General features: G+C 39.5%; 1 protein-coding gene across 1 annotated transcript; it reads right to left on the reverse strand.

The window, feature by feature from the left end:
• Positions 1-7,271: 7,271 nt before the first annotated feature.
• Positions 7,272-19,701, reverse strand: LOC116521559 (vomeronasal type-2 receptor 26-like). Its single transcript, XM_032236218.1, has 6 exons — positions 19,493-19,701; positions 18,003-18,294; positions 12,857-13,714; positions 12,105-12,332; positions 9,890-10,016; positions 7,272-8,173 (listed from the first exon to the last, which is right to left on the reverse strand). Exons 1-6 carry the CDS (start codon positions 19,699-19,701, stop codon positions 7,272-7,274), a joined length of 2,616 nt encoding a protein of 871 aa, XP_032092109.1.
• Positions 19,702-20,976: the final 1,275 nt, after the last annotated feature.

Genomic DNA, 20,976 nt, shown 5'->3' on the forward strand with positions numbered 1-20,976 from the left:
AACATTAAGGAATCTGAGGTATATATTTTAACAGTGCTTTTATTTTAATTGAACAGGTCTTGGAGTGAGAAGTCAGAAAAAGTATTAAACATAGTTTATAGTTTGGCTCAAAGAAGCAGATATACATGTGACAGATCTGCTAAACGTGAATTAACAGATTTCATTAGTAGGGTGGGGAAATTCTCATTTGACAATATGCTTAGTATTGTGGCCCAGCAGGAGCCGTTGGAGCTGCCACCACACTCCGACAGTGAAGGGCCCTATGAGTCAGCTCTGGAAGATGTGGAGGGCCCTGGACAGGGTTCCGACTCTGAGCAGGGCGCAGAGAGGCTGGTTGGCCACCAGGAGGTGCCTGAGGCCTGGAGCAGCGGTGAGAACCAAAGGGAGCATGTTCCCGAAGTCAGCCTTGGAGCAGTGGGAAGGAGACAAGGGAGTGTGATCCTGACATCATGCATTGGAGCAGTGGGGAGGAGACAAGGGAGTTGGTCCTGGATGCCTGGCAACGGAGGGCTAATAGGCGTAAAGAACAGTTACGCAGTTACAGGAAATAATTGAACTCAGCTGGTGGTAATTAGGCTCCTCTCAAGACTATAAAAGGAATGGCTTTCCACAAGCTTGTCGCAGGAATCAACGTATTTACTAGAGCTGGAGAAGCTATCGTGGCTATCTTGGCAGGCTGGATTGCTGCCAAGGTCAATCTGTGCTGGATTGCTGCCAAGGTCTAGTCTGTGCTGGATTGCTGCCTAGGTCTAGTCTGTGTGTTAATAAATCCTTGAAGTATCTTTGTCTCGGCGTGTTTTGGTGTATGAAGAGTGGGGTCAGAACAGATTGATTCCTGCCCCAAATGAAGCTCCATTCAGCTACAATGGAGCAATTTCGTGCTGAGAATGCCCAGTTGGCTCAACAGATTGTTTTGTTGACTGGTCAAGCCTCTCAGCTTCAGGGCCCTGCTAACCCCACCACCACCACCACCACAGAGGAAATGCCCAGTGGCTACACCAGACAAGTTTGATGGCAAACAAGCTATGTTTGCAGCGTTCCTAGGACAATGTCAGCTGTTTATCAGCTTGAGAGCTAAGGACTTTCCCACCAACCAAACGAAGGTGGGATTTATCATCAGCTTGCTCTCAGGCACAGCTGCCCGTTGTGTTACTCCATTGCTATCTCAGCCTAGCCCTCTGCTGGATGATTTCCAGGGCTTTTGTAACCATATCAAGCTGATGTATGATGATCTCATTAAGGGGGAAACAGCCACCAGACTACTCAAGTCACTGCAGCAGGGACGTGGCTCCTTGCAGGATTATCTCAGCAAATTCCGGCTGCTTAGTCAGGACTCAGCTTAGAATGAGCCAGCCCTCATGGACACTTTTTAGGACGGGCTGTCAGAGGACCTGCAGAATGAGCTGGTGAGGGTGGACAGGCCACCGACATTTGACATGTTGGTCCACTTGTGCTTCCAGATAGACGGCCAGCTGCAGAGGTGGAGGCCTCACCATGTGTCCCAGGAGACCACTAGGGTCCTGGTCCCTTAAGAGACTACAGTTGCATGGGAGGAGCCCATGGAATTGGGTGCCACCAAACCCAGAGTGTTGCGCACGGAGATGGACAGACGACATGCATGGGGGGTTGTGTTTCTACTGTGGGGCTCTTGGACACCTAGCCACAGCTTGCCCTAAGAAGAGTAGGGGGGCTACAAGGTCTGAGACCTACCCCTCAGCTCCAGAACTACGTGTTGGGACACGGGCGGAGCCCAATCTGAGGGAAATGTTAGGTTGGGGGCAGGCTGAAACAGAGGTGGCACATGGTTTTAGCAGCACACATCCTCTTGTCGGGAGTCCGCAGGGAATTCTGGCCCATGCCTTTGTCGATTCCAGGGCTACCACAAACTTTATGGATGCAGTGTTTGCTACAGCATACAATGTCCCTCTGTGTCCGGTGGACCCACCGATGCCGGTCGAGACTATTGATGGCCAGTTGCTTCTGTCTGGGCCTATCACAGCTGCCACGCAGCCTTTGCGCCTGATTCTCGGGGAGCACGAGGAGGCCATCCAATTTAATGTTGCTTCGGCCCTGCATTTCCCCATGGTCTTGGGCTTGGCTTGGCTGCAGGCGCACAACCCTCAGATCTACTGGTCGCAAAATCTGATCACGTTCCCGTCCCTTCAATGCATTGATCACACTCGGCAGGTCTGTGCGGCCCAGGTACCCAGCTCGCCCAAGGTGTCTGTGCCGCCAGGTTTAGCGGAGTTCGCGGACGTCTTCAGTGAGCAGGAGGCAGATTAACTGCCACCGCACTGGCCTTATGACTGTCCCATTGACCTGGCACCTGATGCGAAGCTCAGTACAGGTCATCTCTTTTCCATGTTTGAGCTGGAGTTGGGCATATTGCGAGACTTTCTTGACAAGAACCTCACCCAGGGGTTTATCCAGCCTTTGTCTTTGCCCTTGTCTGCCCTGGTTTTGTTCATGAAAAAGAAGACCGGGGATCTGAGACTTTGTTGCGATTACCGACACCTGAATGCCATCACAGTACATAACCGTTACCCACTGCCCCTGATTCCTGAGTTGTTGGAGCAGCTCCGGGAGGCAACGATGTTCACAAAACTGGACTTGCGTGGGGCTTACAACCTGGTCCGAGTCAGGATGGGGGACAAATGGAAGATGGCCTTTGGCACCCGGTATGGACATTTTGAGTACATGGTCATGCCGTTCGGGTTGACCAATGTGCCAGCAGTCTTCCAACACTTTATGAATGACATCTTCCGGGACCTTTTGGATCAGTTTGTCATCATTTACCTGGATGACATCTTGATCTACTTGACGTCCCGGAAGGATCATCAACAACATTTGGTTTCTGGTCTTGCAATGACTCCAAGAACATCATTTGTTCGCAAAACTGGAGAAGTGTCAGTTTTGGCAGACTACCATCGAGTTCCTGGGGCACTGTATCTCCCCTGAGGGAATTGTGATGGAGGAGGTGCAAGGTGGAGGCGTTGCTCAGTTGGCAACCTCCTAGAAGTATGAAGGATGTGCAGAGACTCCATGGGTTTGCCAACTATTACCGGACCAGAATCCCCAGCTTTGCTTTCTTGACCGCGCCACCTCACTCAGCTCCTGCAAAAGAAAGTGCCTTTTCGCTAGGGGCCCATGGAGCAACAGGCGTTTGTGGCCCTGAAGCGCGCTTTTATGAGGAAGCCGATCTTAAAGCACCCTGATCCCCATCGTCCCTTTATAGTGGAGGTGGATGCATCTGACATCACAGTGGGTGCGGTGTTACTGCAGGCTCATGCCCCTTTTCCCTTGTGCTTACTACTCTCAGAAACTCAATGCTTCCTAACGCAATTACACCATCTGGGAGAAGGAGTTGTTGGCTATCAAGGTGGCGTTTGAGGCCTGGAGGCATCACCTGGAGGGGGCTATCTTGGCAGTCTGGATTGCTGCCAAGGTCAGTCTGTGCTGGATTGCTGCCAAGGTCTGGTCTGTGCTGGATTGCTGCCAAGATCTAGTCTGTGTATTAATAAATCCTTGAAGTATCTTTGCCTCGGTGTGCTTTGGTGTATGAAGAGAGGGAGTCAGAACACTTAGACATTATTTCTGCATGACATGTCTTGATGTCTGACTTTTTCCTTTCCATTGGAGGTTTGTATTTGCAACCTTCTTTGTTTATCTTCTTTCTTGTTACTCATTCTTTAATTGATACTGGAGTGTCATGTTTATGATTAATTAATACTCTTAATATATTTACTGAAACTATGAACTGCAATTCAGTACAAAATATTAAAAATAAATTGATGTACTTTGGTTTAAATATTGGTTGTGAAATCTGACATATTTGCTTACTAAGAGATCAAGTGAATTGAATTACTTTATTATTTTGGATCTTTCTTCTATTACCTGAGGAAGTACTATATGATAGAAAGAAGTTAGAAGCCAAGATTGGTTAAGTAATTGATTATGTGCCTTTAAAGTCATTATCAACTTTTAATGACCATATGGATATATTTTCTCCATGAGAATCAGTCCCACATTTGAATGCCTATGATGATTCTCAGACATCCAGGTCATAGTTGTATCAAAAATGGTTTTTATTTTGAAAAGGCAAGTAACTTTTTTTAATTTATTTTTTTGAGGAAGAAGACAATTCGCTTTCTATCCTGGAAGTTCCATCAGTTGTATTGGATGGTGTTGGAGATGGAAGGACAATTATTGACAGTTGAGATTAGTTGGTTGTAGTGGTGGAATCTTTCCATTCCCACCAGGAATGGTAAGCAAACTTTTAACCCAATGGTGTAGAGTTCTGAGCAATGGTTCCAATCTGGAACCATTTTGTGTTCCAGTGGGTGATAAAAATTAAAATGGAAGTATGTATTAGTTTTTCTACAAGCTTCAATGTCAAAACCTCTGTCTTCCTTAACTGCACAACATAATCCAGGAAAACCAGACAGTTTTCCTTAGCATCTTCCCTTGTTGTGAACTTAATGCTGGCTGTTGTCGCTAAATGCCAGGTCTGTAGTTCACAAGGCTCCCCTCGTCCAGGACTTAATTTTAGACGAGAGGGCAGACCTGGCATGTATTACTGAAACCTGGCTGGGCCCGGAGGGAGGAGTCCCCCTCGTAGAGATGTGCCCAGATGGATTTCAGGTGCTTCATCAGCCGAGAGCCCAGGGAAGGGGTGGGGGTGTGGCTATGGTTATCCAGGAGTCTTTAGCACCTCGTAGGATCCCTGCTCCGGAGCTTGTCGGGTGTGAGTCCCTGCTGGTGAAGTTGGACCTCAAGGGTCAAGTGGGTTTGCTGTTAACGTACCTGCCTCCCAACAGCATTGCAGCAGCCCTCCCCTCGCTCCTCGAGTCGGTAGCCGAGCTAGCAATTGAGTTCCCCAGACTTATGGTTCTGGGGGATTTCAATTTGCCTTCGCTCGGTAAACACTCTGATGGGGCGCGGGAGTTCATGGCTTCCATGATGGCCATGGGCTTGACCCAGGTAATCTGGGGCCCAACCCACTCAGCGGGTCACATGCTCGACCTCGTATTCCTCTCGGAGCAGTGGACATGATCTTGGTCTGAGGGGTAATGAGATCATATCCCTGTCGTGGTCAGACCACTGCCTACTGAGGCTTGACTTTTGGAGGCCAAACCTCCACTGTAGGGAGGAGGAACCGACCAAGTGGTTCCACCCCAGGCGACCTATGGAGCCTCTGAGGTTCCAGACGGAGCTTGGGGTTATTCCTGATACTCTCGCCCACAGTCCGGTGGAGATTCTGGTTGCTGCCTGGCACTCGGCAGCATCGGAGACCCTTGACCGGATTGTGCCACTACGGTCCCTCCGAGGCAGTGGATCCCGGAGGCCTCCTTGGTTCACCGAGGAGCTCCGGGAGAGCAAGCGCTGGAGGAGACGCCTAGAGCACCTATGGAGGTCCGATAAGTCCGAATCGAACCGAGCACTCTTAACAACTTGCACCAAGGAGTACATCAGGGCACTTAGGGCAGCAAAAAGATCTTATATTGACACCTTGGTTGCGTCCGCTGAGTCCCGCCCAGCTGCCCTGTTTAGGATAACCCGTTCCCTCCTAAATAGGAGGGATACGGGGGAACCCTTGCAGGGTAGGGCTGAGGATTATGTCCAATTCTTAGCGGACAAAGTTGCTCGGTTTCGGTCGGATTTGGATTCCACCTCTGCAGATCCAGCCGAGGCACAAGAGGATGAATTGGTAGACCACCCCTGGGTTGAGTTTCAGGATGTTGCCCCTGGGGATGTGGACAAGGCCATGAGAGCTGTGAGTGCCTCCACCTGTGTACTGGACCCGTGTCCCTCCTGGCTGGTCGCCAACAGCAGTGAGGTGATATGAGGCTGGATCCAGGCGGTTGTCACCGCCTCTCTTTGGGAGGGGCACTTCCCCGCCGCACTTAAAGCGGCGGTGGTGAGACCCCTCCTGAAGAAGCCATCTTTGGATCCAGCTGTTCTCAACAATTATCGTCCAGTCTCCAACCTCCCCTTTGTAGGGAAGGTTGTTGAGAAGGTGGTGGCCTTCCAGCTTCAACGGTCCTTGGAGGAAGCCAGTTACCTTGACCCCTTCCAGTCGGGCTTCAGACCTGGTTACAGCACAGAAACCGCTTTGGTCGCATTGACTGTTACTGTTTTGTACCCCCCTCCCTATATTTTGTAAGCCGCCCTGAGTCCCCTCAGGGAAAAGGGCTACCTATAAATAATAATAATAAAACTAAGCTAAACTAAACTAATGCATCTGTCCACAAACCTGATGTGCTTCGTGAAGAAAGCTTCCACTTCCTTGCTTTAATCTTGACCCAAGTATCAACTACATACCTTTACCAGTAGGTGGATGGAATTCCTGTGAAGGAGTTTAGGGCTTTGGTTTATACATCTTACATGTAGAAATTTGACATAATGGGGGACACAAGTAAACCCAAAACTCAGCCATCTTCATTGTATTTAAGATAGGTAGAAGTCCAACATGGCAGAAATATGTCCTGACTGAGATTACCTAATATACCTAATGATACCTAATATGCTATCTTGTAGCAGATGTGTCTACATACACAACACCTGCTTCTGTTAACTGCTGTTCCTAACATCAAATCAACAAAGATTAATTCATTAATATTTAATCTGCCACATGATTTTGCATTGTTGTTCTTTAACAGACTAATACAGATATCCTATGTAATACGAGTACCTAAATATTTAAAGATAAATATTTCAATCTGCTTTTCCAATATAGTTTTCTTAAAAGGTAGATTGCAGTTTGACTTAAAAGAAAAAACAGTATGTAGAATTCCCCCCCAATAAATAGTTATGAATCATGTATTTTATAAAACACTCAAAAAATAAACCACATATTTGCCACATATCTTTTTACTGTAAATTCAATTTGTCAATAATGGATAACTATAATTCTCATACCAATACAATGAAAAGTAGTCTCATATAAACTGTTTAAAAATTTAAAGAATACTTCACATGTATTTATTGGAGGAAAAGCCATATGATTATTTGCTTAACTTTATATTTTTCTTTTCTTAAATAAATGGAAAAAGTGAAGCTATCTGGTGTTTTCCTATCCCTTGTCTTTGTGTGTGGTGGGGGGATGGTGAAGGTTGGGGGTAAATCTCGAGGAGATACAAAGAAGTGTGATGGGGGTTAGATGTGGGCAAATAGTAGTAGGCTGCCCACAACATAGTAATATCATTATAGAGGACAGACTGAACATGTCTCATCTCTAGGTTCTATATAATAGCAAAATACGTTTTTAGAGTTCAGTAATTCCGTCTAATCAGTTGTACTCTCTTGTTCAGCTCTGGCCTCAAGAGAATAATATAGCATTTTGGGGAAAAAATAAATCCCATCAAACCAGCACTGGAAGCAAAGATGGAGAAGATCTCCACAGCAACCATGTACTTTCCTTTGGTGCTCAAATAGGTTGGAACAAAAGACAACCACACACTGCAAAACACCAACATACTGAATGTGATGAATTTGGCTTCATTGAAAGTATCAGGTAACTTCCTGGCAAGGAAAGCCACAGAGAAGCTGATAATAGCCAGAAAGCCCAAGTAACCCAGGACACAATAAAACATAATCACTGACCCCTCGTTGCACTGCACTATGATTTCTTCATTCACTGAATGAGTATCAGTCTCTACAAAAGGTGGAGAAGTCCACATCCATGAAATGCAAATGCATGCCTGAATCAGGGTGCAGAAAAAAAGGACTGAGATGGCCAGTCTTGTCCCCACCCATCTTCTCATCTTGGATCCAGGTTTGGTGGCGAAGAATGCCAAAACTACTGTGATAGTCTTTGCCAGCACACAAGAAACTACCACTGAGAAGATGGTTCCAAAAGCAGCCTGTCGGATAAGACAGGTCACCTGCTCAGGACGGCCAAGGAACAAAAATACACAGAGGAAGCAAAGCAGGAGGGACACCAGAAGAGTGTAAGTGAGGTTTCGATTATTGGCTACAACAATTGGACTGTTGTGATGCTTTAGGAATATTCCGAGCACCAGAGCTGTAATCAAAGAAAATAAAAGGGCAGAGAAAGAAAAACTGATCCCAAGAAGTTCTCCATAAGATAAGAAACTTACATATCTAGGCAGACAGAAATTTTTGTTTTTATTTGGATAGAATTCATTTCTGCAGTTATAACAATCTCTCATATCTGAAAAACAAAAAAAAAAATACATGGTTTCAATTCCTATATCAAATCTGTTTTGTTGTTTGTTTGTTTGTTTGTTTGTTTGATTGATTGATTTATATGCCGTCCTTCTCCCAAAGGACTCAGGGCGGCGTACAACATAAAAACACATATTATAAAAGTTAAAAAAGAAATTAAAGTATCAAAAAACAAACCCAATTAATATTAACAATAACATTTTAAAAATTAGATTAAAATTAACAATTAAATTAATCATTTATTTTATTCTGTTCAGGCCAGGCCAGCTTCCTGCAGAAGCCAACTTTTTAGGGCGCGTCAGAAGGACCAGAGGTCAGGGATTATGTGAAGCTCTGGGGGCAGCTCATTCCAGAGGGAAGACACTCCCACAGAGAAGGCTCTCCCCCTGGGGGTTGCTAGCCGACACTGTCTGGCCGACAGTACCCTGAAGAGTCCAACTCTGTGAGATCGCACTGGGTGGTGGGAGACTACTGGTGGCAGTAGGTGGTCTTGCAGGTACCCTGGGCCTAAGCCATGGAGCACTTTAAAGGTCATAATTAGTACCTTGAATCGCACCCAGAAAACAACTGGCAACCAGTGCAGGCCACCTAAAACCCAATTGATATCACAAATATAGTTTCTAGAGCCTTCTCTTTGCTCCAATCAGCAGTCCAAATGGGTCATTTTCATTTTTTTTCCTCTCAAGTGGATCCTAGGAATGTAATTTTATTATACTTCTTTGTTTCAAAAAGTGATAATTGACTCTTGCTGTTATTAATTCTGATTGCGGAACCATTCAATTATTAATACTGAAAAATCTGCTATCTTCTTCTCATGATGACAACAATAACAATCATGATAATGACGACCTAAGGATCTATAGAGCTATCTTTTTTCCCACTTTCCCTCTCATCTATTTTTTTCTCCTCTATCATTTCAAAAGATAACATTAACCTAAATGTATGCATCATTTGTCCTTTCCTAAGCATCTTCTTTGTATTCAACACTTTCCTCTAAACTTTTCAGCTCTGACAAAAGCAGAAAATTACTGATTTATCATTTTATGTATATCCTACCTTTTCTTTAACAGCTAAAGATGATATATTTAAAAGCATCTCTCATTTTACCTCCCTAACAATGGAGACCCAATCGATGGATCCATTTGAGAGAGACTACAGTAATCTTTGATTTACAACACTCTGTTTAATGACCTTTTGAATTTATGATGGTACTGAAAAGCAACTTATAACTATTTTTCACACTTATGACCACATCCTGATGGTCACATGATCAAAATTTAGATGCTTGGCAACTGACTCATATTTATTATGGTTGCAGTGTCCCCATACACTGCAACCATTATCGTACATATGTACATATCTTCATGTGATCACCTTTTGCAACCTTCTGCAAGCAAAGTCAATGGGGAAGCCAGACTCACTTAACAACTCTGTTACTAATTTAACAACTGCAGTAAATCACTTAACAAATGTGGCAAGGAAAGTCATAAAATGAGACAAAATTCACTTAATAAATTTTTCACTTGGCAACAAAAAATTCTGTGTCAATAGTGGTCATGTCGAGAACTACCTGTAATTAAAAAAAACACTTCATAACCTCCATGATTGAATAGGAATTTAAAGCATATTTTCACAGATTCACATCCAACATCTTCTAGATATAATTTTCTGTGCATAGCCATTTATTTATCTTAATTTTTACCTTCGTTCTCTGAAACCTTCCCATCTGGACATGGAATGCAGTCATAGCAACAGAATGGCTTCCCTTCCTTCACTTTCTTCCTAGTACCAGGTTGGCAATGTTCATTACATATCGAGATTGGCTGGACCTAATTAGAAATGTAAGAAGAGAGTAAATTTGAGAAAAATCATAGATTAAAAATTCAATTGATTCTTGTTCTTCTCCTTTTGTTATTAGAGTTGCAGAATAATAAGATTTTAAAGAGTTCACATTTCTTTGTCAAAATGCAATCCTGTAGATGGGATCTACTGCTGATCATCTGATTGCTGTACAAAGATGAATAAGTATATGAATTTAAAAGCATTTTAATGTTTGAAAATAAATTTTCACTGACTTCCAATGTATTTTGGTTTATTAGATTTGTTTGTTACATGTATTTTATTCAATGGACAAGATATGTCCATAATATGTCACATATTTAATAATTTAAACTCTGTCAAACCATGTTCTTTTCTGGTCAGACTTTGCACTTTCTTTTTAAAAAAATCTATCAAATGCTTGGATAAATGGTAAAATAATGGCATCACCAAATGTCTAGACTTATATAAATTAGGTACATTATATTATTGCACATGAATTCTGGATCATTGAAAGAGCATGAGAATCAAGACTCTTGCTTTGTACCAAACTATGCTATGAATATCTATAGGAATATAGTAATACATCTACAATATGCATGTGTTTGGGCATCAAGAGACAGTCGTACAAGCATTATTTAAATAAGGAAGACTACCATAAGTAAGTTTTGTTTCCAATAAGGAGCCAGATCCAGAAACCAGCTCAATGAAATCCACCAAATACACTGTAGTCTCTAAAACTTCTCCAGCTATTCCACAAACATGCCCATATTTATTAAAGGCACACAAGAAGGAAGAATAACAAGGAAGTGCTTGGCTATACCAATAACCAGCCAGATGTAGTAGGATGAATATGGTTAATCTTTAAGAAAACTAGAGCAGATCTAAGTCAACAGATTTGGGTGAAATCAGTTTTTATAGTAATTATGCAATCAAAGCTACTATGACAAATGATGCATGATTTGAAGAAAACCCATTGTGTTTGGATTAACTCCTTACATTTTAATATACAGTAAGTTGTCTTTGGAATTATTTATTTTTGTTCTTAACCTCTCTGATTAAAAACTTTTAATAATTATGAGCATGCATTAGATTGAAAATTAGACGATAAGCCTGATGCTGCAGTTCAAGCCAAATAAGCTTGTGAGGACTGGAAAGTATGCTTATACATTTAGCAACATGTAAACTCATATGTATTTATTTTCACTAAATATGCACACCTGGAAAGATTGTAACCTAAAACCTAAATTTGTATGACTTTTTGAGCAGGAATGATTGTTCCTATTATTCTTAATAGTTTGGTTGAAAATTGGAGCAAAAGACTTTGTTCTCGAAAATAATTCAATGTATATTCTGCTTTACATTTCCATCAACACATTTTCAGACAATTTAAAGACATGCTCCAGATATTATTTCAGTAGACCTTCATTTGTTATACCATAGAATTCTATGTAGATTTCTGAGGATCCAGTGGCAGAACAAGATGCCAGACACAGATGTCCACTCCAGAGGAGGCCTCCCATCAGTTCACACCTTGCTGATGAAAGTTCAGACACGTTGAGCAGGCCATGTTGCAAGGATGCCAGACCATCACATCTCCAAACAGTTGCTTTATAATGAACTGTCTCAAGGAAAGCGATCACACGTGGGACAAAGGAAGTGTTACAAAGACACCTTGAAAACCTCCTTCAAGTCCCTGGAATTTGACACCACCTCCTGGGAAACCCTGGCACAAGATCAATCAATATGGTGCATGCCGATCCACCAAGGCTGCCAGACATCTGAGGACAGAAGAACAACCATAGCACAAGAGAAGCAAGCACTCTGAAAAGCCAGAGCTGCAAATGCTGCAACAATGATGCCCACAGATGTCTGTCCGACATGTAGCAAAATATTTCATGCCCATATAGGCCTTAACAACCACCTGCGGACACATTGTGCACCGCTCACATCCTGTTTGGTGTCAAGGTCCTCTTTGAACACTATAGACAAATATCATCAGCATCATTTGTTAAAACAGTTAGTTTATAGTACTTTTTTCATTTTTAAATCAAAAATTATTAGGATTAATCATTAAACTGAAGAACAGTGAAACTTACTTGGTTAAACCAACTGTGCCATACTATGGCATCTTTGTTGATGGTCAATGTTTCTCCTAGAGAAGTTTCATGAGCCATTCTCCCAATTTTTCTTCTATGAAAAGATAGATTTGAGGAAGTAATCCAGTTTATAATGTCCATTCCAACTAATAACCTCCTGTTCTCATCAAAGGAGATATAGTCTCCAGCACTATTGTTAAATGAGACACTACTGAGAAAGTGATGAAGCTGGTTTGAAAATGAAAATTCAATTTAAGTGGGTTTTTTTCTTTCCCCCAAAGAATCTCCCTTCCTTTTCCCTTTTTTTCTTTTCCATAAGGGAAACCATAATGTGGGAACACTTCCTATCAGCCTTTTGCATTTGTGTTGCTTAATGGGGAGAAATCATACTGAAGAATTTATCATTGTGTTACATAGTTTTGCAAATGTTGATCTCTTGGTTTCTCTGCTCACAGATTAGATGGGTTTTTTTAAAAAAAAAGAAAATCATTTACATCTTGGTCAAGTGCTAAGTTTACTTAAACAGAGTTAACATTTTTGCCTATATTCAAAGGAAGGCATTACCACTGCATTTATACTAGTGAATTTTCCAACATTTTATTTATTCCATATCATGATTAAATATTAACATTAAGCATGAATTTCCTCTAAAGGAAGTTCAAGTTCATGTTCAATGTGTCTGCAAATTTATGGACAACAGATGGAGAAGCTAGGGATAAAATTTCCCATACTGCAAATTTGAAGCCTTTTACCTGCAGAGAGTGCATCATTTTGGATTGATCCATTCTTGCTTTTTGGCTGAGACTTGATGCAGTCATGGCATGTAAGGCATAGGCCACACTATGGACAGCATTGTATATACTGTAGCTATGGCCAATCATATTCATTTCAAAAAAGGGGCCAGGTACATTCTGCAGCTTTTCCTTGCCTGTGCACATGAGTCCTTCAACTTTATCCTGAATTCTATTTGGAAATGCACAATTAAAGACATGTTGCCAGAAGTCCATCAAAAACCCATCCTCTTTGTTATTTATTGGCTTCTGACTCTGAATGAAATCTTGAAACCCATGAAGTTCTTTGGTGTGAATTGTAAAGGACAGAGCACCATGTAACAATCTTAAACTCCAGGTCCTTTGATAGTTCAAAACACTGAGCTCCATCTGAGTAGTCATTATCCATACTTTACCTTTTAATGGATTTATATATGATTTTTGCTCTCCAAATTCAGAAATGTGGGGAAACCATATCAAAAACAAAACAGAGTAAGATACTCCATAGAACACCACTGTATTGGCTTTGCTTGCTGTGATAACTTCATACATTTTTGCTCCTTGGTTTAACATGTTTTCATGTTCAGCAGAGTAATTTATTCCAGGGAACATTTCTATAAAGGCAAAACAGATGCCTTGATTGGAAAATGCTGGAATAATAGCATGCACAAATCTTTCTCCTTTGTCATCGTCCATAGCAAGGATCCCAATCCATGTCCATAAGAAATAGAGAAGCAAAGAGAGGATTCCAACATGCTGAAGATCATCCTTAGGGGCCATCTGGTAGAAAGACAGACCTGGAGATTTATCATTTATCTCTGGAGCTGATCCATAAGTGATCTGAATATAATTCATTAAATGAAATAGATTACTAACAGCATTTAGACAGCAAATTCTACATTGCTATACTTTGAAATCTACTACACTTTACACATATTTACAGAAATACTATGTATGATGATTTAAGATGATGGAAAACCTTAATTTCTTCAGACAATTTTAAAATACAGTTCAGATCACCTCTTGTCTACCTTGATACTATTAACTTCATCTAGTATCATCTCAGATACTGAAATGTTTTTTTTAAAAAAATGTGTCCATGATTTATGACCATCTCACTCAGAAACATAACATCAATTCTAGTTTTACACCAAGTACACTTTCAATGATTATGAGATTACAAGAGGGCCTTCCATTTTTTTCTTCTGTTTTAATTTTTAAAAAAGCCAACACAATTCTAGACTGCACAAACAGAGGGATAGAATCAAGATCACTTGAAGTGTTAATACCACTTTATAATGCCTTGGTAAGGACACACTTGGAATACTGTATTTGGTTTTGGTTGCCACGATGTAGAAAAGATGTAGATACTCTAGAAAGAATGCAGAGAAGAGCAATAAAGATGATTAGGGGACTGGAGACTAAAACATATGAAGAACTGTTGCAGGAACTGGGTATGTCTAGTTTAATGAAAAAAAGGATTAGGGGAGACATGATAGCAGTGTTCCGATATCTCAGGGGTTGCCACAAAAAAGAGGGAGTCAAACTATTCTCTGAAGCACCTGAGGGTAGAACAAAAAGTAGTGGGTGGAAAGAGAAGCAATTTAGAACTAAGGAGAAGTTGTGAATGCCCCAACACTGGAAGTCTTTAAGAAGATGTTGGATAGCCATTTGTCTGGAACAGTATAGGTTTCCTTCCTAGGCAGTGGGTTAGACTTGAAGACCTCCAAGGTCCCTTCCAACTCTGCTACTGTATTCTATTGTAATTGTGTCTGATTCTCAGAGACTGATTGGACAAGTCGCTGCAATTTTCTTGACAACTTTTTTAGAAATAGTTTGCTATCTCCTTCTTCCTAGGGTTGAGAGAAAATGACTAGGCCAAGATTACCCAGCTAGCTTTGTGCCTAAGGCAGGATTAGAATTCACAGTCTCTAGCCGGATGCTTTAACCACTACACAAAATTGTCTCTTCCATCAATTTACTTAATGGTAAATAAAGCAGTGAATTTAGCCGAGGTGGTGCAGTGGTTAGGGTGCAGTACTGCAAGCCACTTCAGCTGACTGTTATCTGCAGTTCAGCAGTTCAAATCTCACCGGCTCAGGGTTGACTCAGCCTTCCATCCTTCCGAGGTGGGTAAAATGAGGACCTGGATTGTTGTTGGGGGCAATATGCTGACTCTGTAAACCACTTAGAGGGGGCTGAAAGCCCTATGAAGCAGTATATAAGTCTAACTGCTATTGCTATTGCTATATTATTGGAGACAAATTCTTATGGCAGACATTTATTTTACAAATTAATGTGTTTTCCCAAAATTTAACATCAGTGGATGGAAGCTAGGATTTAAACCCATAACATCTGTAAACATTACAAAAATCCATTAAGAAAATAACTGGATTTGTCTCTATCCTGTAGATTCCATTAAATCAGGAGCATAAAATATATAATGATATTGGGGAATATCAGGAATTAAGTTAGGATATACATTCAGAAAGATTATATTTAAAAGAACATTCTACAAAACATCAGTTGCACTCCTATCTAAATATACTTAAATGAAACAGAAGGAAGGAAGGAAGGAAGGAAGGAAGGAAGGAAGGAAGGAAGGAAGGAAGGAAGATAGATAGATAGATAGATAGATAGATAGATAGATAGATAGATAGATAGATAGATAGATAGATAGATAGATCTAGATCTCTCTGTCTGTCTGTCTCTGTGTGTGTGTGTGTCCCTTGACATGCAGGTGGCACACAGAGCCATCTCTGCAACCACATGAGCTGTTGCTCCTGCTCAGCACCACTGTGCATGGCACATGCCAGCCAGCTGATTTTTGGGTTTCTGCCAGACATGTGTGAGGACGGGGTGCATGCGGGAGATGCACAAACATGCACAGATGGACACACACATGCATAGAGTAGTATGTGCATGTACAGGATCATGCACGCATGCACAAGATCATGCCCAAATGTGTGGGGTACAGGAGGAGCACAGTGGCCCATGCTTGTTCCCAAGAGACTGCAAGGAGACCTACCGGACCCAAAAGGGGCATCATGGGGGATTCACGTGACACTATAGATATAATTCATTACTCTTCCTGTCTAATACAGGATTAGGATAAATAAATATCTGAGCAACGCTGGGTTATCAGCTAGAATGAAATAATTCACTACACTTGATTACATACTTGGCATACTGCTTCATATGTGCATGCACAAACCCTAAGTGAATATATATTTGTATATGATAGCAGTCAGTCCCAATCTGATATTAAACTAAAGTTTTTGGGGCTAAACAATCTCCAATATTTTTAAATACAGTTCTAAGAATTTTGAGGGAGTTTGGGAGGACTTTTGCAGTGCATTCTTTAATATGCTGTAGAATTCACTCTGTCAATTTTATCCTTTTTGTTTCTTCGATCCCATAAGCTCCCACCTCACTTTAAGACCTTGTGAAATGTTCTGACAGGGTAGCGATGTTCCAATATCTAAGGGGCTGCCAAAAGAAAAAAAAGGGTCAAGCTATTCTCCAAAGCACCTTAAGACAGAACAAGAAGCAATGAATCAAAACTAATCAAGGAGAGAACCAACCTAGAAATAAGGAGAAATTTCATTTGAGTAATAATAATTTCCTGAGGAAAATACAGAGAACTTTTCCACAATAAATCAGTGGAACAGCTTGCCTTCAGAATTTTTGAGTGTTCAATCACTGGAGGTTTTAAAGAAGAGATTGTACAATCACTTCTCTGAAATAGTATTAGTCTTCTACTTGAGCAGGGGTGGAATTAGACGACTTCCAAGGTCCTTTCCAACTCTGTTATTCTTTTATTTCTAATTCCTCTTTTAAAAACATGAGTACTTTTCTTGAGCCTATTTAGCCAACCAAAGAGCTCTCATCTCACAATGTTAGTCTGAATCACCATCAAATTGATTATGAAAATCTATATATCTGGTTAGAAAAATAATGTTTAATGGATAAACAAGTGATTCTAAGAGGGACGAGACATTTGAAGCATTGTTACAGAAGAAAAATGTAATATCTTGGATCAAGGCATGAAAAAATGAAATTTAGTAGATGCAACCGTCAATATTCTCCCAACTAGCAATTGAATCTGTATAGTATGCCCTGATGAAAATGTTATTTCTGTATGATGAAAGCAGAGGTGAATATTAGATTGTCTGCCAGATCATGACCTCTAGATTTTAAGACCTTGTGATTACACATTGAGTCATGCAATTGCTTAAAAATTCATATTTATAGGAAGGAAGGTGGCAAAGATGTTTCTCTCTGTTGATTCTAAAGAAAAAGAAGATAAATGAGCCTAATATATTGTTTCATTGCCTTTATTGGAACATTTTCAGAAGAATAGATGATTCACATTTCTTTCTTGACAATTTTTCATTTTTCTATTGGAAGAATTCAGATAGAAATTTGACACTATAAAATCTTAGTTAGCTCACCATATCTAAATTGGCAACATTATATTAGCTCTAATGCCCAGGTAGGGTGGATCACCAAGTCAATGGATTCTCTGAAATATAAGCAAAGATCAATTGGGTTAATACGGTGATGAAAGGTATCAGGATTCCCAGTGTTGTGTACTAGAACTGAGAAATAAGTAGCAATTAGAGAGAGAGAAAACAAACTATTTATATATTGGAATTTCCATGAAAATTGGACAGGTAAATTCATAAGGTCACCAGGAAATTGAGCTTGATCTGGAAGATATGTTATCATTCTTCCAGTAATTGAGTAGGATATGTGGATTTCCAGAGGAATAAATACTTTCTGTCTGATATTAATTTTCTCCAACCAATATTTTTTTCAAGCTAGAATAGTTCTTTGAGTAGTTTTATTTTAAAACGATTGTTTATGTTATTTCTGATCCACTTATTTCAGTTTCTTGAATAGAAAAATCCAATAAGGAAAGATAAGAATGAAACGAAAGCTATGAAGGGCTAAAGATATTGTATATCTAAGAAGGATGAGAGACAATAAGATTGTAATTTCCTTCCTTCCTTTCATTTGATTTGTCTTTTATTTTAGGAAAAAACAATCTTAATATAAATAAATTAACAACAAAAATAAAGCCTAATTCCAATGTTACAGTATAAGAGAAAAGCCATTATCTTACCTGCGGAATTTTGTAGACATCCAAAATATTTGCCATATGAAGGGATGTTTGGGCATCAAGTCCTCCAATGACTACTATTAAGTTATTTTGGATACCACATTTATAATTGGGCATGAATCTATCTGATGTAGATATCAGCTGTGTTATGGCGCGATATGTTCTCTTTGCATTGAAATAGCTGTCATAGATGTGGAAACCCAAGGAAACATTAGGTAGCAACTGAGAATTTTTATTTATTTCCTTTACTGCAAATGCCAAAGCCAGAACGTGCTGATAATGCTTAGTCAGGATGCTAGAACAAGAGTTGCATTATAAATCAGCAGGATAGATTATATTCCACATTTCTAAATATTTCACATTAAATTTATGTTATTATTATTATTGAAACAAACCTTGCTCTGGCAGTTACATATTGATAAAAGATAGATTTTACCAGTGTAAATTATTAACTTTATAAGTAGAGTACTTCATTTGAGTTCTGTCTTTTTTTTTTAGATGATTATTTATCAAAATAATTTAATTATCAGTTCAAATGAATATGGAGAATCACATACCTTTGTACTAATAATATCAGGCCAAAATACTGGGCCCAGAAATACAGGATTCATTTGATAGAAATGCAAAGGAGGGGCTCCAAATACTAAAAGGTTGCCTAATCAGATTTTGACCACACAGCAGTATATATCTCTTTTAGAAAAGAAAGATTTATAAGATCCATGTTGTATCTAGGTGTACATTTCAAAGAAAGTCATGCTCCCCAGGAGATTAAAGTGCTGTTCTGTATTGTTCAAAGGTTGAAAAACCAAAACATGCAAGTTTTGGATTGAAAGCCAGTTTGTTATAGTGATTAACCAGGCTAGAAACAATGACTATGAATTCTAGTCTGTGAATTCTAGTCACACCTTGGATACAAAGCCAACTAGATGACCTTGGATTATACCCTGTCATCCCCAGGAAGATGTCAATGGTAAACTGATTCTGAAAAAAAAAATATCTGCAGGGACATGTCCAGCCAGTTTTTGAAGATTGAACAGAATTGAATGGAAGGGGAGGGGGAATTATAGATAGGGAGAGACCAAAATTACTGCTAATTGATGCTTTCTTCATAAGAGATTTTGGAAGTAGCTGATGCTGACTACAAAATGACTGGATGGCTTGGAAAAATCTCTATTTCTGATCGTGTATAATGTAAATCTACAGTGTTTGATGGGGGTAAGCAATGAAATTAATTATCCCTAGGACAGATGTATTTGTGATTTTTTGGCAATGAAAATAGAACAGGTCAGGGCATAGAAGAAGAGAGAATGGAATGACAGAACATTTGCTAAGGAACAAATATTTAAAGGCAGTTAAAATCAAGCAACTAATTTACTGCCAAATCAATACTTTATATATAGTAGCAATCTGCTTCTTAGTAAGCAGGCAGGAGACTATTGAAAATATCTATATTAAACTGTAGATGTAAGGAAGGAAAATGAAAAATTCCTTACCTAAGATCCTGATATACCACTGGTGGAGGTTCTACATCAAAAGTCAAAGGATCAGAAACAATAAAAGTTAGAGAAACAACAGCACCAATGATGAAATCTCCAAGCTTATAATACTTATGAACTGGAGGTTGTGGATCACGAACATAATGTCTGAATACATGAACCTGGCAAGCTATCTGAGAAAGTAGCAGCATCAATAGTATCATCATTTTGAGTGCAGATACAAATAATCCAAATCAGGTCTCTTTTTTAAACTACAATGTTTTAATTAAAATCATGATTAAAATAATTTTATGAATAAACATTTCAAGTTTTTCAAGTTATTTAACTGGAATATATAAAGTAGGAAATCTGAGACCACAGACGAGTAATTTTGTTTGTCTCAAATCTTTAGCTCTTCATTATACCTTTTGTTAAGGCATAATGAAATTGCACAGGAGAATTAGACAAACAACAGGATTAAATTAGTGATTAACTCATAATAACCACTTTACACTTGGGAAATCCTTATGTTCAATTTGTTTATTACAAATGAACAGAACCTTACCAGCCCTAACAAAGGACACTTGAGTTTGAAAGATCTATTTCAAGAAACAGACAGAAATTTTAGGAATATTATTTGGGACTACAAAAGAAATGTTCATGCATAAAAATCTTTCACTTTAGTATTCTCTAATTTTTTTCAGGTTTTAATGTCTCAAATTCTGAGACTATAGTTCTGAGTGTTGTCATTCTAATCATGCAAAAATGATAAAGTACAGAGTTATGAATACTATTGTTATTATTTATATTATTATTTGTGTCCGTGTGTCTGCGCGTGTATTGCCTGGGTAAAATTAATTTTGAGAAGCCTGTGTCATCAGTGCTATATATTGTAGACATCTTATCTTGGTTATGGCAAGAAACCTTCAAAATTTTGATTTTATTCAGTGCAACAAAAAAAATTCTTTTTCCCTTCTCTTATAATTGTATTATGGGAATTTTTTATACTATCCTTATTTTTTATTTTTTTTATTAACAAACATGTAAAATACACACACACAAAACTTAGATGTATACCACATTTATATAATACAATACGAACAGGAACTTCCTGTTCTTTATAATAGCAATTATCAATCGATACCGCTCACCTTATATTATTTCCCTTTCTATTGTATTTCATTTGGATTTCACCATTCTTAACCCTCTTATTTTACTCATAACTATTATTTTTTAAGTTTTGTTATATTCCTTCATGATTTTTGTTTCTTTCCTCCATCCACCTATACCATTTATCCCATATCTGGTAGAATTCTGATTCTTCTTTTCCCTGTATTTCTTTAGTTAGTTTATCCATTTCAGCACAATCCATAACCTTTCTTATTATTTTATCTTCGCTTGGAATTATTTTGTTTTTCCATTTCTGGGCAAAGGCAATCCTTACCGCCGTAATTATATGTAGCATTAAATACTGGATTTCTTTTTTGTATTTCACAGATATT

Source organism: Thamnophis elegans, chromosome Z (genome assembly GCF_009769535.1).
Source record: "Thamnophis elegans isolate rThaEle1 chromosome Z, rThaEle1.pri, whole genome shotgun sequence".
Classification (NCBI taxonomy): domain Eukaryota; kingdom Metazoa; phylum Chordata; class Lepidosauria; order Squamata; family Colubridae; genus Thamnophis; species Thamnophis elegans.

Excerpts from the sequence above, each read along its gene's own strand:
- LOC116521559 (XM_032236218.1), bottom strand. The coding sequence starts at position 19,701 with ATGATGATACTATTGATGCTGCTACTTTCTCAGATAGCTTGCCAGGTT. Across the intron at positions 18,295-19,492 it reads GTGGTATATCAGGATCTTAG|CATCCTGACTAAGCATTATC; the intron begins GTAAGGAATTTT and ends CTCTTGTTCTAG. Across the intron at positions 8,174-9,889 it reads GAAGGTTTCAGAGAACGAAG|ATATGAGAGATTGTTATAAC; the intron begins GTAAAAATTAAG and ends TTTGTTTTTCAG.